This window comes from Triticum aestivum, chromosome 3B (genome assembly GCF_018294505.1).
Source record: "Triticum aestivum cultivar Chinese Spring chromosome 3B, IWGSC CS RefSeq v2.1, whole genome shotgun sequence".
In the NCBI taxonomy this organism is placed as follows: Eukaryota; Viridiplantae; Streptophyta; class Magnoliopsida; order Poales; family Poaceae; genus Triticum; species Triticum aestivum.
Window position 1 is genome coordinate 799101922 of NC_057801.1, and position 22545 is coordinate 799124466.

The window sequence follows — 22545 nt, forward strand, 5'->3', positions numbered from 1 at the left end:
GTGCATCTTGGGGTACATCAGCATCGCCGATCTCCACTGGACTGAAGACGGCGGCACCCTCACCAGTTCTTGAGCCTTCTTCTTCCGATGGGGATGGGGCGGCAGGTACGTACGCTCCTCCACTTAATCCCCTCCTATCGATTTTGCTTTATTACCACTTAATTCTGGTAGAGTAGTATATTCAGCCATTAGGGGCGAGTTCCTTCCTCTGCTTTCTCAAACTGCAGTAGATTCTATGCATCACATTTAAACTGTTGGATCAATCTCCTAAAACTCTAAGCTCCCAAGAAATTAAGGCCGCCTTTAGATGAATCCTGGCTGGGGCGACGCCTAGGCCTCGCACACGTAACTGGGTGTCTTGTTAGGCCGGCGGGGTGTGGGGTTTGTTGAGGTACTATCGCTCCTCACACACATACGAATCACTGTGAGGAAAAGGACCCAGCGTACGTACAGGTGCGCTGCGCGCCGGTGGTTAAGGGGAAGCCGGATGCTCGCCCGGATAGATGAAATCGATTCCTAGCTAAGTACTCCGGTTTACATTTCCCACGTTACCTTCATCGTCCGGTTCCAACATGGCCTTCTCATTGCAAGAAAAGGTGCTTCACTTAGGTTCCTGTGTCTTTTTTCTTTTGTTCATGTGTCTGTTAATTGTCCACCAAGAGCATGTTACTATCCTCACACACATATATACCACTTCTTTTTTTTAGAACGAAGGCTCAAGAAAGAGCCCGGCTTTGAATTAACAAAGCCATCAACCGGCCAGGCGAACAAGACTGCAACTTACAACAAGAAAGAGGAAAGCGGAAAGAAAAAGATACAAGGTGCTCAGCAGAACAACTCGAAGGCAAAGAGCACACACCACTCTTGCCATCGAACGACGCAAAGCCAAAAACTAGCTAACCTACGGAGGCGCCAGGAGGAGAGCACCACCATTCATGATTTGTGTCGCTAGCTGCCACCAAAGGGGACAAACAGGGCACACCTGATCTGACTCCGCCACCGCAAAGGGTCCCTACCCTACCACCCGGGTTCGACGGGTGCCGCACCGGCGGCCGACGGAGTGATTCACCCTAGAATCCAAATCAGAGTGCCCCGGCTGCCAAAGGAGAGGCACCAGGGACAGACCCACATGAAACGGAGGGCCGACCACCACAACACCGTCGATGGCAGCAGCAAGGCAAAACACCGGACGAGAGTTATCGGGCACAGACGCTGGAACCTCAGAGAAGGCCAAAAGGATGCGACACCATGCCCCTGGTCAAGGATAGGAATCGCCACAACGAAGGCCTACCGCCGGCATGGAGGCAGGGACCCCAATCCCCTCGAACCTGCGGCTGGAACCCTCCGCACCTGGACTAGAGAAGGATGCCGTTGATGAAATCAGGCCATCATTTGCCGCCCTCGAACCACACCCAACTCCACCACCACTCGAGCCATCCCCGGACGACACCCTCAGGAAGGAACACGCCACCAAAATGCCGTTGTCGCCAGGAAAAGGGGACCTGAGGCTTTCACCTGAGCTCTTGGACGGGATGGGAGGAGGAGGAGTCCCACCGAAGCCTCCAACAAGGTAAACGATGCACAAAGGCGCCGCCTTCGGTGTGGCCGCCGCGCCGGCCAGGGGTTTCCCCCGGATCCGCCCCCAAGCACCAGATCCGCGCACCCGACGTCGAGATCCAGCGGCCAGAGCCGCCAGAGGCCGAGATCCGCGCGAATCGGAGTGGATCGAGGTTGAAGACGCCACTTCTCCATGGCGCAACCAACTGGCGAGGAGTCGCCGCCGCAGCCGTCGCCCGCCGCCCTCCGCGCCGCCCTCACGGCCAGGGAGGTGGCCCACCTGCACCTGCCGACGCCACCCGCCGCACAGGCTGCATCGCGCGCCGCCGCCCCGGGAGCCGAGGCCCTCCACACGGGGTGAAGCCGCCGAGATCCCGGCCGCCACCTTCATCAGAGCCGCGCGGGCTCGCCGAGGAGCTCCTCTGGCGGCGGCGGCGGGGGGGGGGGGGGGGGGGGGGGGGAGGAGGGGGGGAGGGGGCTAAAGTGTGGCGGCTAGGGTTGCCCCCCGAGTCGCCTCGAAGGAGACGACGCGGGGGGGGGGGGGGGGTGCAAAATCTCGCGTCTAGCTCGAGTTCACCCACATATATACCACTTGAGCAAACGAATCACTAATACACGGGGGGCTCATAATTAGGGCTAATTGGCGCAACGAGAGTTATTTCAACCAAACTAATTGATAATATACCAGGGATACAAAGCTACAACTAATCAGCGGTCGGTTAGGAAAATGTTTATCGCCAAGTTGCATTTTCCTAACCGACCGCATATATCTAATGTTTATCGTCAGAGGACGGCGACGGAAGAATTGTTCTCAGATTTTGATCTGGATTTTGGGCAGAGTTCATCCTGAATGATGGAACCATACAGGCCTACGTCTGTTGGTGCCTGCGGTTATTAGTTTTTTGTGTGTGCAAAGATACCATTATTAATTTGAATTAAGTAGATTCATTAGATTAATCAAGTGAAAGGATAAAACTATCCCCAATAGGAAATTAACAATATGTTCTCAAACTAGATTCTAGCCATCACATATAAACCGCTGGATCAACCTAATATATACATTAAATTCTCGAGTACGATGTACCGTAAAAACCTCCAAGTTCTTTTGTGGGTATATAGAGCTTAATTTAGTTTGCTGCTTTCATACATATACAGGATGATCTGCCTGATGATGAGTTCGCCCGCCCTGACACCAGCTTTAGCGCCTGGCTGGATAATATCGAGCAGTCACAGCGCGTCCAGACCGGCGTGCGTGCAGCGGTGATCGCCGTGGTGGTGATGATCGCCCTCGGGCTGTGTTTGCTGTTTTAGGAGGTGGAGGGCGGCGGCCAGAAAGCGGCAGCTCGTCCATCCCGTGTCCGAGGGTGTGTTTGCCGCCGCTGTTCCTGCGCCGGCTCCAGCCCCGGTTCCCGACCCGGCCGGCGACGCTTGAGCACCTACCTCCATGCTTTTCGACATATCATTACTATTATTACCACTGTGTTACGACTGGAAATCCAAATACCCAGGCTCCTGATATCTATACCGGCCAGTCATACTTGTTTGGATTTGCACCAGCTACTGTATTGCAGTTGCAGACCATATATGCATTTACATATTGATATGTGAGCTGATCTGATGATGCCTAGCCATTTATCACTTCAAATTTGTAGAGTGGCACTGCAAATTTGGCATCTTTTTCTAGAACACAGTCATCACCCCAGTAGTTAAAACACCACCATGTGCAAACAGAAGAGAACTCACGTCCAATCTCGTTCTCTGTAACATGAGTTCAGTTTATTAGTTTACATACAGTAATCTGCATATGCACATATGACAAGCATATCGAGACTGGGAAACGTGTCCTGTTATTGTAAACAGGGTTTCTCCCTGCCGTATGTATGTTCTGTATGAGTCTAGGTTTTGGATTCCAGATGAAAAACAATCTTGTGGGGCTTTAATAAGATTCTGGATCACACTGCAGTGCAAGTTCAATCATGGCCATTACATTTGAGTGGTCCTTTGCATTGCTTATCTGCCCCCATCTGAGATTATGTATGCCTTGCTTATCACAAGATTCGGATCAATCAGGACCTGGATCACTTCGAGAGTTCTAGTAGAATCCCATACTCATTTGCGATACCAACCGAGTGCAACCACGAATCAAGTCAAACTAGTACACTTGACTGCAACTTCTGTAGAAAGCAATGAACTAGGAAATATCCCCTGAAACATCACTGCCATACAACATAACAAGAGTTTCATAATCCATTATGCAAACCAGCAACAGCGCAGTATAAATCCATTAGAAATGAGACATAACTGAGGTTAAAATAAAGCCACTAGTTTGAGAGCACCCAAAGGCGTTGGAGTTGAACAATCCAGCAACGAGCAGTCGTCATCGCTCATCTGTCCACATGAAACCATTAGTTAGTTACAGTACGGTTTGATGATTTACAGAGCAGCAAGAAACACATGGAACCCAAGGGAATGTAGCAGAAACTGACAATATCAAAAGAAATTAATATGATGCATTCTGCATATAACAGCGCAGTATAGATCCATTAGAAAGGAGACATAATTTCAGAATTTTTAAATCTTTTCTAGTATTTTTTATGAATTTACTATTCACGTGGGTGCGCACGCACCCATGTTCACCTTTGTATTTTCGATGTTTTTTTGGTATACTTGATTTGGTTTGGGTATTAGTAGTGGAAGGCAAGAAAAGTTTGGATTTAGTTGAGATTTTCTTAAAATTTGATTAGAATGAGTCAATGCATGATGTTATTTTTGAAAATTGTCGAGTTGATTGAATTAATGCACGCGTCAAATGGACCGGCCCTAATTGGTTGCGCTTAAGAGAAAGGTAGACGCTTCCGGGCGTAATATTGGGCTGGTGGGAGTAAGGCGACGCTACCAACTCTACCTTTAGAAGTAAAGATGTGTGATGTCGAAAAATAGTTGACATGCATATACATGGGATTCCTCCTTCTAGTGAACATCAGTTGCACACAAGCCTTTCGTTACCCATTAGCTATACCGGCATGTATTTGAGATTCAGCATGTCACCTAATAAAAGAATTGAGATTTATGTAAGATTTCTTCTGCATTCTCGCAAACTTTAGTTGCAACTAGCACCTTAATACACATGTAGCTTTATTTGTGCATATGTATTTGCAAGCCTCAGTCAATTATCATGTTGCAAATGTTTCTATGCACTGTCAATTTCCTTGGTCACTCATTTTAGAAGTTTATCACAAACTGTAATGTACTACTCCTTGCATTCTACCAGCACATGATTTATTTCAAAAGCTATTCCATTGGTACAAGAGAAAAAACTTCATGGCACAATTTTTGTTAGTTTGGTTCATTTGATGGTGCTTCAAATTCTTGATTACCCATACATAAAGTTTCATGAAGAATCATGTATAATGTTTAAGATCGTAAACATCAGAAGCCTGGATTGGGGTATGTGAAGTTCCCTCTATCAAGCTGGTGTTGGTGGTGGTGATGTAAGGGAGCGGCGAGCATGACATGGCGGTAGCAGGTGCCTTCCCGTTCCCTCGTTTTGTTCTCTTTCCCCATGCATTCTTCTTCAAGATCCATTGATGTTATTCTATTCCTCAACGTCTCTGTTTGTGCAGGTGGTTGAACTGCATGGCTTTTCCGTTGCCGCATTTTCCTCATCAAACAGATCATTGTCTCTTCTCTCCATGACTCTTATAATTATTACTCTCTCAGTCGCCTATAATTCGCTCTGTACTACGGCAGAGAAATGATAAATGTATGCAATTGCTTGTGTATTTTTTCCTTGTAAGAGTACATATTTTCTCTTTAAAGCAAACTAATATGAATTATAATAAATTAATATATCTTGTTTCTTTGTTGTAGTGGTTTTGGAATTTGTTTCGATCATGCATAAGAAAATTTGTTGTAGTCCTGATTTTGCAGTAATGATTAATTGCAACAGAAATAGGGTATAACTATTGTATATTAGGACTTCTATGGTGAATAAATCTGATGCTTGGGTCTTAGGAAGACACAAGGAGGAGGCTTTTTTTATTCTCTGATATTCATATAAGTATCTGATAGAGTAGTTACAACTACCAATTTGTCACAGGCTAATAGATTTCCCACCTTATCCTCAAGTTCTTTCTATCGATTCATTACGATTTGTTTGAAAATTGATTTTTGTTGTGATGTGTTTTAGTTGCAAGAAGTACCAAAGGTTATTGTAGATGTCTAGCTCATCTTAAAAATGGATCCTGGTAAGATTGTGAAAATAGTTCTTATGATCAACAAATTTGGTTTGCTACAAGTTTGATTTAAATCCTTTGTCGTGCTGGTATGCCTTTGATAATTGCCCCTTGAAAAAACTCTTTTGTTTTGATGCATTGCAACAAGTATGTGTCTGCACTACTATGTTGGATCCCAAGGCTTTAGATGTTATGTTTCCTCCTTCAAGAGGAAAAATGCATGGATTTATATGTGTAAAATTCAGTTGGTGATGCCTAAATGTGTTTATGGTTCTGGACAATTGTAGGCTTTTCTATGAATACATGGTAACATCATATGTCGTGATTTGTATTTACTACTCCCTTCATCCAAATATATACGACCTAATACGTTTTTTGAGGTTGCCTTTGACAGCATGTTAGAGCTATATTATATGACATGCATGTTACAAAAAGCATACCTTATATTCATATGTGAAAAAGAGTTTCCAATGATAGAAATTTTATATCATACATCTCATATATTATTAATCTTATCAATAGTCAAAGGCAACCTTAAAAAGCAGATTAGGCCCTATATATTTGGATAGAGGGGATTATTTTTTTGGCGAAAGTATTTACAATTTAGGTGGTGTATTTCCACGAAACAAACCCCGCCCACTCAAGACTATTATCTCCTGTCTAGAAGAATGGTGGCATATATAGTTGATATTGTTGGTGCAAGCCTCATTATTAAATTATGTGACATTTATGTTACTGTTGTATTGAATTTTCCAAAAATATAAATTGCACGATATTTTTGATGTTATTCTTGAGTACTTCTCAATTGTGAGGAACAACCAAAGACTCCAACTATCCGTTTCTCTGTAAAATTATTACACGCTCTCATAGTTCCGGGAAAGATTTCTTGAAGTTTGATTCCTCTTTACTCTTAGCCTTTGATATTATCTATCATTCTTTTTGTAACAAATTATGGTCTATTAAATTAAACTATTTTGTCTTTCCAAAATCAACAAGTTTTAATGAAATTTTGTTCCTATTTTAAAGCTGTCGCAAATATGCAACTCTGAATTACTTTCTGACCATTGTAGATTTTGTTGTTTTTATGATATTTCTGGCTTATAACAGAACAGTCGGTTACTAAAGCCATTACTTTCAAGTTTCAATATACAGATAAAGTAAGCAAACCATGTTTTGAGCTAATTACATATGCCATTTTTATTCCCGGGGTTATATACCAACACCTTGTGGTGCAAAAATACTAAGCCAATACTTTCAAGCTTCGATAGAAAAAATGATTATGCTTCATGTGTTGATTTATTTGGTAACTCTAGAGGATATTGCTTAAGAGTATAAATGGGATTTAGGGTATATTTGTGTTCAGGAACTTGGTTGACATGTTTAAATAGATACTGGTACTTGGCTCGGGATGGGAATACATCATCCTCTAGAGGTTCTTACCTCTGTATAAGCAAGCAGTAGATCACTAGGGTTACTCCTAAACAGATTAGGCAATCTTCTTGCAGTTTATTTTTGAGTTACCTCTTCAGTAACAGTGAGAATGATTCATGATTTCCAAAGTTCAGGAGACCTATATATAAGGAGGTGCTTCCCCTTAGAGACGTTCGTGCCCTGATTGCAGGTCTAATAACACAATCAGTGTAATATGAGGCATGAATATATATCACGAATATTGGATTATGGGCAATTCTTAATATTTTCTCTACATTAAATACCTCAAATCCTCTATACGAATTAATACCTTAATATTTATGTATAAAATAGAAGCATACCATATCTTAGGCCATAAATTGCATGAATGGTAACCATTAAACTTTTTGCATGAATATATACCATATGTTCTATACTAATTATATACATAGAGAAAATCCGACCCTCGGGCCATAAATTACATGAATGGTTACTAAATCTGTCAGATGCACAAAAGCTTATAAATATGTTAGTGCACGCACAATGAAAATTGACCATTCAAGTCTTCCAGAATGAAAGAAAAAAAGTCTTTTACAGTAGCCCTTCTACTATCATATCTTGTTCTAGTTGCCGCAGGAAAAGGTGCAAGAACTATACAACAATGGGAAAATACTAGCCATATCCCCACATATCAACAATCTAATAAAACCATTATGGTATGAGCAAGTATACATCTTACTTTATATAATTTATAATTGTTTTGATGGCTAACAAGCAGAGGAAACATCAAACCAGATGGAAGATGGAGATATCTATGATTGCATCGATGTGAATCTACAACCGGCTTTTAACCACCCGTTGTTGAAAAACCACACAATTCAGGTAAATATAAAGTTAGGATTTACAACCATTCTTTGATTCAAATGATAATGACTCATGTTTGGGGACAAATGAATAGTATGTCCTCTGAGACACATGAATATTAGTTTGGCAGAGAATTGTTTAAACAGATCATGAGTTTTGGGATAATACATCGTGTTGAATTATAATATTTCAAAATATTGCTTCTTCTACTCCCTTTTTGTTTCAAATCAAAATTGTGTGTTTGTTTCAAAGTTACCTGATATGCTACAAGAGGCATCGAACTCTGACCCTGATTAATCAAATTAGAACGGGGTGTAATTTGCCCCCATCGTCCCGGGTTCGCTCTCAGATTCTCCGAATCCAAAATTGTGCGCATCTTCTTGCACTTGAGTTCTTCACCACGTGTCACTCAGCCCCATCTGCCCATCGACGAGTAGGTGAGGTGTAGAGGGATTTTTGTTGGCTGGCGCGAGGCTATAGTGTTGGTGACCTGCGCAGAGATGAGAAGCTCACATCAGATGGTTCCTGTGGAAAAGAAGCTCGATGTGGAGGAAGAGATGGCAGAGAGACATGATACAGTTGCGGTTGTGCTATGGCATTGGCCATGGCACTATAACAGACCAATTTGAGGGCTCATTTGATTCAAAGGAGTTCCAGAGGATTTTCGGAGGGTTAGAATCCTTAGGAGTTTTTCCTACATTGGTCATTTGATTAATAGAATTTAATCATATAGGAATTTTTCCTATGGAATCATGTGTACTACATTTAATTGGAAATCTCACATCCACTCCAACCTCTTTTTCATTTCCTTTGTTTTTCCTATGTCATCAAACACTGTGTGCTAATCCTACGAGATTCAAGTTGATTGCCGCTCCAACCCTTTATTTTCCCTATTCCCGCATTTTGAGAATCCTACGAATCAAAGAGGGCCTGAATGGGTAGCGAGAGTGCAGGGTTTCTTGTGGTTTAGGGTTGACCATTGGCGTGTTGGGATTACGTGGGACAACCCAGTAAAATCTCTCTTTCTCTGTCAACATTTTTTTAGAATTTAGGCATATAGGATCTTCAATTGTTTTTAGGTATGCATATTCTTTACGATCATGATGCGAATCTGAAACTTTGAATCCCTGAACCCAATCTCCGATTCGCGAATCAGAGATGTAAACCCGAACAAACCCAATTGTACGAGGTAGCGAATCATGAATTGCAAATCAGGTAACTACTATTGTTCATAACATATTCTGCAAAATAAATAGAAGTGAAAGTGAAATACATAAATCTTATGATATATGGGCTTCGCCAGTAATGAATTAAATGGCATAATTTCTGTACATCTGAGTGTGCTTTGGCAACATATACATGACTATAAGCTAACCAAGTTTTCTTGTCAAACAGATGGAACCAAGTTCTTTTCCGATTGGACTAAACATAAAATCTTCGTTCCCACGTGTCGTTTCACAAGCGCATTTGTCTATTGTCAAATGCCCAAGAGGAATGGTTCCAATACTACGTAATGGTAGAAGGGATCAAATATCAGCACACTTTATAGATCAAGCGATTAGCAAGGATGCACAACTCGAGGTGAGTTCTCTAGAGTTATTTTCAGGAAAAAAAGATAGGTTAATTTTGCAACTAGCCAGAGCTATTGCATGGCTAGCGTAAGTATGACATAATTGAGCAAAAAACAAGGCAACTTAAGCTGATTTAATTCCAAAATATTATTCTTGTGCAAAGTCATGTTTGAATGCTAATATTTGTTCTTTCGATAAAGATTCTAAGGTGAAGTATATAAGGCCAATAAGTTATAGATGTAGGACCTTCAATTTTGAAAATTTGAGAGGTTAGTATTTAATGCTATATCTTAAGAATGGGAGTGGGCCAACCCACTGCGGCCTCAACCCGGTCCCCGCTAGCTCCTCTGGTCTGTATAGGGACATGGACCCAGCCCAATGGTCCAACAATGAATGGCCTCATGTCGCATTCGATAATACGGTCCAACACATTTAAGTAACATATTTGTATGAGAACATGGATTAGTTACACAACAACATACCATCATTTGGCAACTGAATTTTATATCAAGTTAGGATATTTAGACATTATTCGTTTAATGAAGAAGGCACACATATACAACTCCATTTCAATTTTTACGATGAACCTGTTAAAATTACAAGTTAGCATATTTGCAACTCAACAGTATAAGCAATTTTGGGTCAATAGTTTGAATTTTCTACAAGCACGAAACTAACAATCTAAAAGTTATGTGATATTGTAATGTCATATTACATCCCAAGGCAGCAAAATCTAGGTCAACCTTCTTGCATTGATGGGTCCTCCCGCCCCAATTTAATTACGAGCCAACCAAAAACCCCGTTGAGTTCCAAATTTTGTGTCAGGACGATATCCCCTGTCGGTCCATGCCCATTGTCATTATGCCTTCACCTAGTTCTTTCAACTAAACAATACATTGAGTCTTGATGTTCTTTCAGTAATCTATGAAGGAATTTCATTTGTCTTACCATGTTTCTCCAAGACTTTGTTGAAGCGTTTGATCTATATTGATCTCTCTAACTCTCAATTGACAATATTAAGTTAAATTCGCTGATTTCATAATTCATTGTAGTAACCTATATGTAGTTAATATCTGCTCCTCACATATACCAACATTAAATATTTTGTCTTTAGGAGGCAGGGCTGAAATATTTTGATGATTTATATGGGGTACAAGCTACAATAAATGTTTATGAGCCAAAGGTGAAGAAGGATAGCGGGGATCTTAGTCAAACAGGGATCCAAATTGATAACGGACCAAAGGGTCATATGGACAGTATAAATGCTTGTTATTCAGTATCTCCAAGCTTCTATGGCGATACTTTTGTGAGGTTTCATGTTGGTTGGGTAAGGAGCAATATTTCTTTGGTTACATATAATGTTATCAACCACACAGTTTTTATATCATGAAGATACAACCATAATTTGATGCAATATTTGTTTATCTTTGGATAAACTTGGGTAACAGCGCGATGGTGTACAAAACAAGTCATGCATTGATCATGATTGCCCTGGTTTTGTTCAAGTTAGCCACAATGTTGGCCTTGGAGGAAGAGTAAAACCTGTTTCAGTTTACAATGGACCACAATATGTGATACACATTCTTATTTTCAAGGTATTCACTTAGTCATTGAATTTTACAATTTCATATATATGTTATACGGTGCATATGGAAATATTCACTTGTCTTATTTGTTGCGCAACAACACATTTTGGCAGTTCACTATGATATCTGTTGAATAACTTAACATAGTCAAAATCCTTATCTAGATAAATTTAATACAACCTTTTCGGGACGGAGGTAATATATATTATCTTTTGACACACATTTGAAAAATTATCAAGAACAGGGGCCTAAATTTAAAAGGTACCTACCAATAAAAGAATAGAGATTGGATACAAACTTTCAACCGTGGAAAATATTTCTACTTCTAGGAATCACAAATGTATCCTCTTGATTTACATCGGCCCCTTGTTATGGGAAGAGGTTATGAGACAAAATGCTTACTATGAACTTCAGAGGAATATAAAAAAATGCATGGATGCTATGAAATTTAGTAGAGTAGCATAGAGGATTTTATGTCCTCGATATGTTCAACATACTTTCATTCACATTTTTATTTATCTTAGGACCCAAAGACACATAATTGGTGGTTGGCGTATGGTAAAGACAAAACACCAGTTGGATATTGGCCAAGTTCATTATTCACTCGCCTTAAGGATAAAGGGAACTTTTCATACACTGGTGGGCATGTTTCAGGACCGACGGCTTCATCAGACTCTCCACAAATTGGCAGTGGGCATTTTGCCTCCGAAGGCTATGGAAAAGCGGCTTTTATAAAAGACATCCAAATTATTGATAACGACAACAAGCTTGTAACACCAAATGAAGAGAAAGCGATTAGAGGCAGTAGTGATGTAAGGAAATATACCATCGGCAATTATGGAGTTGACGACCATGGTGTGCATATGTACTATGGTGGGCCGGGTAATTTTGTCTAAGAATGTACCCTACAAACTACAATAAAGATGTCATTATATTCTCGAGTTGGACATTTTTTTCCAAATAAAAGTAGAGCATTTTCTATGTTATGCATTTCAAAACAGGCAATGCCTGGTGACCAGAGTCAATTACGTGGTAGCCGCTGTGAGCACCGCACTAAGGATGCAGCTGGGCATAGACGATCCGAGAGGAAAAAAAACTAAAAGCAGAAGAAACATAAATGGGGGTGTGGGAAAGAGCCGGAGAGCAAAGTGGGTACACTATTTGCTGGATAATTATTTTATTCCTATATAGGATTTATCATTGACATATAACTGTTTTGTTTCTGCGAATTTTGTGAATTTCAGAATCATGAGCATACTTCAAATACGAAATCTATCTCTGCGTTTGTGTTGGTGGGGCTGCATCCTTTTCATGCACCCCCCCTGAACCCCTTCACCCTCGACATCTTCACGTGAAGTTGCATTTACCTATCTATGCCTGCCATGGAGTCTTTTCTTTAGCACCACGGTGCTACGGCTCCATTTCTGGATGCAGTTGAACTTGAAGTCAAAGGCCAGGGGACACCCGCCAGCATACCTGCGTTGCACGAGCATTAACATGTGCGGATCCCTTTTCTCTTTTCTATGCCCTTCTCCTCTCTCTCTCTCTCTCTCTCTCTCTCTCTCTCTCTTGCCCGCCGGCCATGCGATCCATTAGTTTGGTAGAATGGGGAGTTTCCACTTAGTGAAAAGGTTAATTTCTACCATACCCTTGTTTGAAAACAAATTATGTTGTATGAGTATTTCATTGTTTACCTGCATTAGATCGCTAGTCGAAACAAATAGTGGTGTCATTTTTTCTGCAATTAGCAGCAGTCTCATGGGCGGTACAACCCCCCTCGCAATACGTATAAAGGGTAATATGGACTTTTCACAATTTGTATCTACTTTGGGCAGCTTACTTGGGCCGGCCCATTTGGGATGGCATGCGATGAAAAATAGCGAACAAGGAACGCACAAGCTGGGATTCAAACACAGGACCACTTAAAACATTAAGTGCGTCCAGAACAACTGCAACAGTATGCCTTTTGTGAACAATCTAAAGCTAGATACATTAAGTAATGGATGGGCTGGGAATTTTCAAACGATTTTAGAAACACTTTGAGAAATGGTCTTTTTTCCATAGTTTCTTTTTATTTATTTATTTATTTTCCTTTCCTGTTATGTTTCTTCTTTCTTTTTCAAAAAAAGGCCACGCTTTCAAAATGTTGTTCAAAATTTCAAAAGGTTCGTTATTTCCAAATTTTGTTCATAAATTAAAAAATATTTGCATTTTTGAAAATGGTAAGGTAATATCAAAAAATGTTTATGTCTCTAAAAGATTGTTCAGAATGTCAAAATGCGAATAATTTTTTGAAAAGCACAAACAAAATAGTGAAAACAAACATTTTCTGAGAGCACGGACAAAAAATTAAATTCCAATTTTTCCTAGAAATGACACTAAATAAATGGTATAAAAAAGTGTTCTAAATTTGCCCGAACATTTTTTGAATTTGTGAACAATATTTTTAAAAATGATAACATTTTTTAAATTCCGAACAAATCCCAATGGTCGCCCGACATGAGTGATGCCATCACTTAGTTAGGCAAGGCCTAAGATTTTTTTTTTCTTTTCTATTTTTCGTGTTTTCTATTTTTTTTTGTTAATTTGCCTTTTCTCATTTTTAAACTTTATAATTTTTTGAAACCTGTTCAAAATATTTAAATACCAAAATAACAGCTTTAAGTAACTATTTTAAATTATGATTTTAATTCTTTTTTGTTTAAATATTTATTAAATGCTTTAAAAAGCATTTATTGTTTTCAATTCTATCATTTTGTATTTATTAGTTATGTTAGGAACTTAAGATGTCATTTTAAGTATCTATATAAATTATGATTTTAAATACATTTTCCCTTCAAACCTAGCGTGGATGACTACTCGAGCACGCTACGTTGAACATGGTGTTTTTATGGACATTCTTGAAATGACCGCAACATTTGCGAGAAGGTGGCATGCCCATGGTAGGCATCCATGCCCCCAATATTTTTTCAATGGCCTTGTATGACCAATTCAAGGCACCAATCCAAGTTGCTTAGGTTTTCGACAAGTTTTGCATTTTCTAAAGTTTTCTTGGTCAAAAAAGGTCGATAAATGGCTAGATGTGTCGCAACTTGCATATGGTGTCGTAAGTAGTTCAAACCTGCCATGGATGCCTACCATGGGCATGTCCACCTAGTGGCAAGAGTTGTGGTAATTTCAAGGATATCCACGAAAACACCATGTTCAACGGAGGGTTTTCAGGTTGGCCAGAAGGGTATGTCAAAGAGCACGTTGTTTTTCGACATCCTTAAAATGACCCTATTTTTTTTCATGGCCTCATTTGACCAATTCAAGGCAACATGACAAGTTGTTTTGGTTTTCGACAAGTTTTATATTTTTCTAGAGTTTTCTCGGTAAGAAAATGCAGAAAAAAGGTTGGACGTGTCGCAACTTGCGTACGGTGTCAGAAATTGTTCAAACCTGGCATGGATGCGTATGAGGGGCATGCCCACCTAGTGGCAAAAGTTGGGATCATTTCAAGGCTGTCCAAAAATAGACCTTTTTGAACGAAGTGTGTTCTGGCGGCCAGAAGGCTCCGCCTAAGAGCATGTTATTTCTCATCATCCTTGAAATTACTCCACTTTTTTCAACGGCCTCATATGACCAATTCAAGGCATCATGACAAGATGTTTGGGTTTTTGACAAGTTTAGCATTTCTTGGAGTTTTCTCGGTTAAAAAATGACAATTAATGACAGAACATGTCGCAACATGCATACGGTGTCGGAAGTCATTCAGACCAGGCATCAATGCCTAACATGGGCATGCCCACTTCCTTCCAAAAGTTGGGGGCAGTCCTGATATTTCCAAAGAAATACCATGTTCAATGGAGGGTGTTCGAATAGGCCAGAAGGATATGTTTGGGAGTTGAAAGTGCAACTAATCCCCGGGTGGTTTTGATAATTCATGACAACATATATCTCATTGAATTAATATTCATTTAAGATAAATATTTCAGGATGTTCAGTGATTGGCATGGCTAACATAGAGATGTGGACCCCTCAAAATGCTTAGGACAAGGATTGGCAAAAGCTCAAGACTCTACATTTTTAAGTGATCCAAAATCACATTGAGTCCATAGGAAAGCCAATACTATTAAAAGGGGATGAGGTGTTTCTTAATGGTCTACTTGCTCAAATGCTTAGTGATATTGCTCCAAAACCCTCAGCCACTTTCTCTATCCAAATATGTCCAAAATCTAAACTCCAACTCGGCCCCACCGATATTTCCCATACGGAGTCAACGAGTTCATCTTGACATAGCCACTTCCAAAAACCCTAACAGTTCGGTCATACCGATACAGATCTCGGTCCCACCAAGATGTCCTTGCCAGCACTTTGTGACTTGTTGCATTCACTTCGGTCTCACCGATATGTTGCAATCGATCCCATCGAATTGGCTTGACTGATTCTCTATTGCTCATTGTATTTAGTTTGGTGCCACCGAGATGATGCAATCGGTGCCACCGAGATGAAGTTTGCCCTAAGCCCTAGCATATAGGTCCCACCGAGTTGTTCCAGTCGGTCCCACCGAGATTCTTAACATTCATATTTTTGTACTGATCAGTGCCACAAAGTTTACTAACCGGTGCCACCGAGATGGGTCAAAAGTGTGTAACGGTTGGATTTTGTGTGGATACTATATATACCCCTCCACCCCCTTCTTCTCCATAAAGAGAGCCATCAGAACATGCCTACACTTCCACCATACATTTTCTAAGAGAGCACCACCTACACATGTGTTGAGATCAAGATATTCCATCCAACCATTTGAACCTTGATTTCTAGCCTTTCCCAAGTTGCTTTCCACACAAATCCTTCTTCCATCATAGTCAAATATGTGTGAGAGAGTTGAGTGTGGGGGAGACTATCATTTGAAACACAAGAGCAAGGAGTTCATCATCAACATGCCGCCCATTACCTTTTGGAGAGTGGTGTCTCTTAGATTGCATATGTGTCGCTTGGGAGCCTCTGACATGATGTGGAGTTGAATCAAGAAGTTTTTAATGGCAAGGAGATCGCCTACTTTGTGAAGATCTATCCGAGTGAGGCAAGTCCTTCGTGGACGATGGCCATGATGGGATAGACAAGGTTGCTTCTGGGTGGACCCTTTGTGGGTGGAGCCCTCCATGGACTCGCGCAACCCTTACCCTTCATGGGTTGAAGTCTCCATCAACGTAGACGTACGATAGCACCACCTATCGGAACCACGCCAAAAAATTTCGTGTCTCCATTGCGTTTGCCTTCTCTAAACCCTTCCCTTTACCTTCATATGTAATGTTTTACATTTCGCTGCTATACTCTTAGAATTGCATGTGTAGGTTGATTGCTTGACTTGTCATAATTGCTAAAATCTGCCCACAACTAAAATTAGGAAAATGAGAGATTTTTATTTGGTCAAGTAGTCTAATCCCCCACTAGACATATTTTTGATCCTACAGGAGCACCTCATTTCTCGACATCCCTTAAATGACCCTTTTTTTCATGGCCTTGTATGACCAATTCAAGGCACCATGCCAAATTGTTTGACTTTTTTTTTTGCCAAGTTTTGCATTTTTTGAGTTTTCTCGGTGAAAAAATCCGATTAATGGCAAAATGTGTCAAAATGTGCATACGGTGTCGGAAGTCATTCAAACTAGGAATGGGTGCATACGGTCCATGCCAGGCTCTTACAAGAAGCTGGGATCATTTATCCATAGCCTAAAATATACCAGTTAGATGAGTGTATTTGTAATTCCTGTCATTATCACTCAACATAAACATTATATTTTTCCTAACAATTTGCTGAAATTTGTCAACAATTTTGGAATTTCAAAGCGTGTATTAAAATTTTACTAACTTCAACACTTTTTTCCAAAATTGTTAACAAATTATGGAAAAATGATGAAAATTTCGAACAAAAATTTCAAACACGTACTATTTTTTTAAAAAATTATTAACTTTTTTGAAACACATACATTTCTTAAACTTGTGAACAAAAAATTCAAAAACTGGAGCATTTTATAAAATTCCAGAATATTTTTTAGAATTTTAAACAATATTTGAAAACTAGAACATTTTATGTTATGCTAAACAATTTTTCAATTTTTGTAACAAGTTTCAGAAAGAATAATAAACTTCAAAAGTAGAAAAATGGATTAAAAATAAGAGAATAAAAACAAAAATAATTGCAACGAAAAAATACTTAGGCCCTTGAAAATAAGAAATGTTTTCAGAAAATGTTAGTATATTTGAAATAATATTAGTAAATTTGAAAACAAATGTTTGTGTTTTCAAATAATGCTCACCAATTTGAAAAAGTATTTGCATTTTTTCTAATGTTCGGAAATTTAAAAATTGTTCATGTTTTCAACAAAATGTTCAAACATTTGATAAATTATTCATCTTTTCGAAAAAATGTCTGCCATTTCAGAAAAATGATTACAATTCTGAAAAACTAGTCATAAAATTTGAAAAAAATCACAAAATCAGAGTATTTTTAAGCTATAAAAATGCTTTATATAGAATGTCCAGCCCAATTTTGATCTGCTACTGTATTTCTAATAAATAAAACTACAGTACATCCATTCTAGGTGATAAATAACGGCGCTACATAAGTATCAACCAATTGTGATGGGTCTGGTGGGAATTAGCAACTTCACGACCCTCGGAGGTCCTGTGTTTGATGCCTAATAGGCGCACTATTTTTTTGGATTTTCCATCAGTGCTACCGTACATACTCACTAATGGGCCGGCCCAAGGCAGACTCAGAAGGTGACAAATCTCCGCGACGTATTTTCTAGAAAGACCATCGTACCCTTTGTTATAAAGGGGTATGGATAGATCTTGTCCGTTGATGTGTTCAGGAAGGTTATACCGAAGAAGTGCTCATGGAATCTTACACAACACCTAACCTATGTATTTAGATTTCCAATTTGTACCGCAATAATTAGATTTGAATTGACTCCACATGTGTAAAAAATTGTTCTCTGGACCTGGTGCAAGCATATGATGTTCAATTCTGGTAATATTAAAGCCCAAATGCTAAAGAGTGCATATGTTTTCAGGCACATCCATCGAGGACCGTTGGATCTCCTCACGTGCGAGATCACGATGTGCAGGTGTTTTCCGGTTGGAAGCGAACTGTCGACGCGGCGGAGGGAATTAAAACTGGAAAGCGGTGGAGGGCCCACCATGACGCCCACTTCTCTCTCTGCTGCCACCATGACCTCCACCTCTCTCTCTCTCCCTCGTTCGCTTCCACTGTATTCGAAATCCACAAGAGAGGAGAGAGGCATGCTGCCGTGCAAATCGTCTGCCATCCAAATCCACCGCCCAACAAAAATCAACTGTCGTGCGCGGCTGCCGGTGTTTGGGCGGCGCAGTGGGGGTCGTGTGTCTTCGGAGGCGAGAGGTGTAGATTGGGCACCTGCGCGTTGTTGGCGCCGCCTCCTCGCAGCGCTGCTTCTTCTACCTCTCAACTCTTTCTTGTGGTTTCCTCAACACACACCATGGAAGGGAGCTCAACACAGACACACGCACACGCACAAGGAAGAGCACAAAAGCTTTGCGAATGGCTCTGCTCCTTGACGTACACATGGGCTACATTTTTCTTCCAGCCCTCACGGCCGCTTTTCTCATTCATTTGTTCAACTTATATAGCCAAGTACAAGACTCACACACGCACCCACTAACCCCACGCACACACGCATGCATGGTCAAGCCCACGGTTGCTTGATCCGATTAGTACTCCACGGGCTAGCTACACACACGCTTGGATAACAGCCAAGTCTGCAGAATCTTTGGATACACATGTATAGGACCAAGCCTCAAGTATTGCTTCCTATTCTTCCTCCATGCAGAACTGCACGCGACTCGGCTGCTCCGGCTCCATAGCTAGCTAACTAATCCATCCATGCATGCAGATCACACACACGAGCACATACTCATGCGTGGCTTATTCCTAACACGCGTAGCTGCGGCGGCAATGTCTCCTATGCGCTTTTTCGCACGGTGGATTTGTTGCCCTTTTGTGCTTGCGGTTCCATTTTTCCACGGTGAACATCGTCGTTGCTTGCTGGGGGTAGTCCTCATTTTCATAGGAATTGTCTGACCCATGACACGAGGGTTGCTAGAATTCCGGGTAGTAGGTTTTTGATTTGGAGGTTGCCAATAGATAGGCTAGGCATTCGTCCACTTGTTTCGTGACATTTTTGTTTGAGGAACGGGGTCTAGATGCGCGACGATGTTGAAATTAAGAGTGGCGATGATCTTCCTCGGAGCATTTGCAACAGGCGGTTTTGTACATGGGGTTTGGGATAGAAGTTGCCAAGATAACTAACGCGGGTGGTGATGCTTCTGGTAGTATGATAATGCAGATATAAGAAGAACCCCCTCTCCTCTCTTTGATCTTCTCTCCGACTCCAAGGCGCAGCAACGTAGGGTCTCCAAGCTTCTCACCACTCCAAGTCCAAGCGCGAGCATGGGACCGAACGGGAATCCACAGGTACAGAAATTCCTTTCGACACAGATCATATGGGCAGAGTTTTATATTCGGCGAGTGTGTATCAATAAAATCATAGGTAGGATTCTCGGCATATCATCATCATGGTACGAACGTGATGTATACAACCGTCCAAAGTCATAGGAGGTACAATTTCTTCACAGATTTTTCTAATTTGGGGGGGGGGGGGGGGCATGGCCCCCCTTAACACACGTAGCTCCGCCAGTGCTCGTAAGCTGCCACTCTTACCCGTAGGTGGGAGAACCAATATCCCACTACTAGTTTCCGTCATGTACATTTGAGAAATCCAAAATACGGTGACTATATTTCTTCAGATAACCAAAATACAGAGGCCCACCACTCTTACCCGTCTAGTTGTCCGCATCTCACATTGTTAAGGCTAGTCTACGGTGGGGAGTAACATAGAAGGCTTCACTTATTACCTTGTAGACTCATTTTACATTGAAAATCTCTATGTGGTGCTAACATATTATGTTACTCTATTTATATATCTTATCTTTAATTACTTGTCACATCATTTTTTTTGCCTATGTGACATGCATGTTACTACCTATGTTACTCCCACTATGAGTAGCCTAAGAAGTTGGTCTCAATTCTCTAGACATGCAGTCTATCCATCTCATCTCAACATGCAATTATTCCATCCCGTGGAATAAGCAGATAGCTACCTCAAAAAACAATCAACAACTAAAAAAAACATGCAATTATCCATCTGAGCACTCATGCCACATGCAGCCATCCCACGTCAGCACATATGCCATGTCAGCAGCCAGGGCACTCATGCCACATGCAGCCATCCCATGTCAGCACATATGCCATGTAGCAGCCAGGTTCCAATCAACAGATCCGTTTCCAACGGTAATAGCCGATAAAAGCTCAACATCTCTCCGTTAGTTTCATCGTACCGATAGAAATAGACATAGAAAGCCAGCCCCCCTCTTGCTTAAGAAAACGTTTAGTCTTCATTTTCATAATTGAAAATGTTTAGCATTCTGGTGACATTCACGATGTTCCCATGTTTTAATTACTAGTGAAAGGGCCCGTGCATTGCACCGGGAGAACGAAATCACATGCCCTTAGCCCAATAAGAATCAATCTTAGGAATAGTCATGTAATAAGAGTTAATCGGTACACCCACCACAACTTCTGATCATGGCGTTTTAAACATAGTGGTACACTTAATTCAGAAGCCGCAACAACTACCAAGAAGGCAACCAGCTCGTATGAGGTCTTCCACTGTGTTACAACTGCCAAATTGTCTAAAAGGTTGCCACATCACCACCGATGCCAAATGAAAAAGTTATTACACCAGCTTCACATCATATGGCACCGCCCAGTCTGAAAGAAGGAACCCATGTTTAGATAAAACGCTATATAAAATCATCACTGGAGCATCTCGAGCGAGTTCTTCGTCTGCCGAAAATTCACTTTGTTCTCCAAATCAATTCTTTCTGTGGCTGAAACCACCACCCCATCATATTTTTATGTTTAGTTTAGCACACATAGTTTAGTAGTACAACATAGAGAAAAGCACAAATGTATTTAGAACTGAAAGTAAATATAAGAAGCATGACCATATTGTTGGAGATTATTAATACAAGTCCTATAGAAAATAGAAGTGTTGAAGCAGTCTGTACACAAAGTTGCAAACCCATCCGGATGAAGTAGTCTATAAGTAGTTACTTATTGTACCGAGCTGATGTCAAAACTAAAACCAGAGCAGACACACAATTTCTCTCTCAAAAGAAAAAAAATATCATTATTATAGCCGACTACATGAATTTATAAAAAGAAAAGAGAAAAGAAAATCAAGTTACAGGTGAATAAATTACAACTACAGATTTAACAGTACCTACACTGCGTGTAAGGTCAAATTGATTCAATTGATACTAACATTCAACATTTCTTATGATAATGTCTAACGCTTATAGTCTGAAAGCTGAAAAATTCTTTGCAGATTGTTTTATTTTTTGGAGCTTATACATGTATGGGTGGGTGCCTCAGTTCAGGATTTAACTAAGTAAACATCTTAATGTTGAAACTTTTGGTGAAATCTTATCACAAAGAGGAATACTTATGCAAATTTCATCAGTGTAAAGTGCCTTATTGCTGGCCTTTCCGCTATGATTGCAAGAATCAATTTGCACCAAAAAGAAACCCCCAGAGACATGTGTATTTAGACGATGCTAATGTGCACTGTATAATGGTAGAATAAAAATCATCTCAAAATTAGGTTCAACAATACATTAATTAGGTTTCTTTTAGGAGCAATTACCTACTCACGTCCATGTTCACAGTAGTGGAAAAAGGAATATAATTTCTACTAAAGCAAACTACTTTGCTTCCTGTACTAACCTTGGGCATTGCTCGAATGTTTTAGCGTCTGCTTGTGTCATTCTTAGTTGCAAATTGCAATCAAAAGCGCAGTATTTAGAAGCAACTGACGTAACTTGCAACAAAATAACTATGTGTATAGTAAATGGCCTAGTTCAATAATCAGGTAGACACTGTTCAGGCATGTTGTCCTTGAAGTTCTCCATGTCGTGAGCATAACTTCATTGGCTGAAAAAACTGATGATACGCTTAAAATTAACAACCAACACTATGCTAGAATAAAAAAACAGTAAGTATACCTGTTTCACACCAATGTTTCTTCCAACGAAGGATCACCCCATTGCTATACCAAACTGAGGCTCTTTCCCTTTGCTATACAGAATAACGAAAAGGGCACTACGCCCCGCTTTATAAATAAAGCATCACACCACACAATCTTCCAAGGATGCTATACAGAATTAGGCACT

General features: G+C 40.5%; 1 protein-coding gene across 1 annotated transcript; it reads left to right on the forward strand.

Annotated features, from left to right (window-relative positions):
* Positions 1–1750: 1750 nt before the first annotated feature.
* LOC123067941 (uncharacterized) lies at positions 1751–12119 on the forward strand. The gene is made up of 8 exons (XM_044490511.1): positions 1751–1900; positions 2713–2854; positions 7830–7918; positions 7998–8084; positions 9462–9647; positions 10752–10964; positions 11086–11232; positions 11748–12119. Exons 1-8 carry the CDS (start codon positions 1751–1753, stop codon positions 12117–12119), a joined length of 1386 nt encoding a protein of 461 aa, XP_044346446.1.
* Positions 12120–22545: the final 10426 nt, after the last annotated feature.

Coding starts and splice junctions, on each gene's coding strand:
- LOC123067941 (XM_044490511.1), top strand. CDS start 1,751: ATGGCGCAACCAACTGGCGAGGAGTCGCCGCCGCAGCCGTCGCCCGCC. Junction 1,901..2,712: donor CCGCCGCCCCGGGAGCCGAG/GCCCTCCACACG, acceptor ATACATATACAG/GATGATCTGCCTGATGATGA. Junction 2,855..7,829: donor GATGATCGCCCTCGGGCTGT/GTTTGCTGTTTT, acceptor ATCTTGTTCTAG/TTGCCGCAGGAAAAGGTGCA.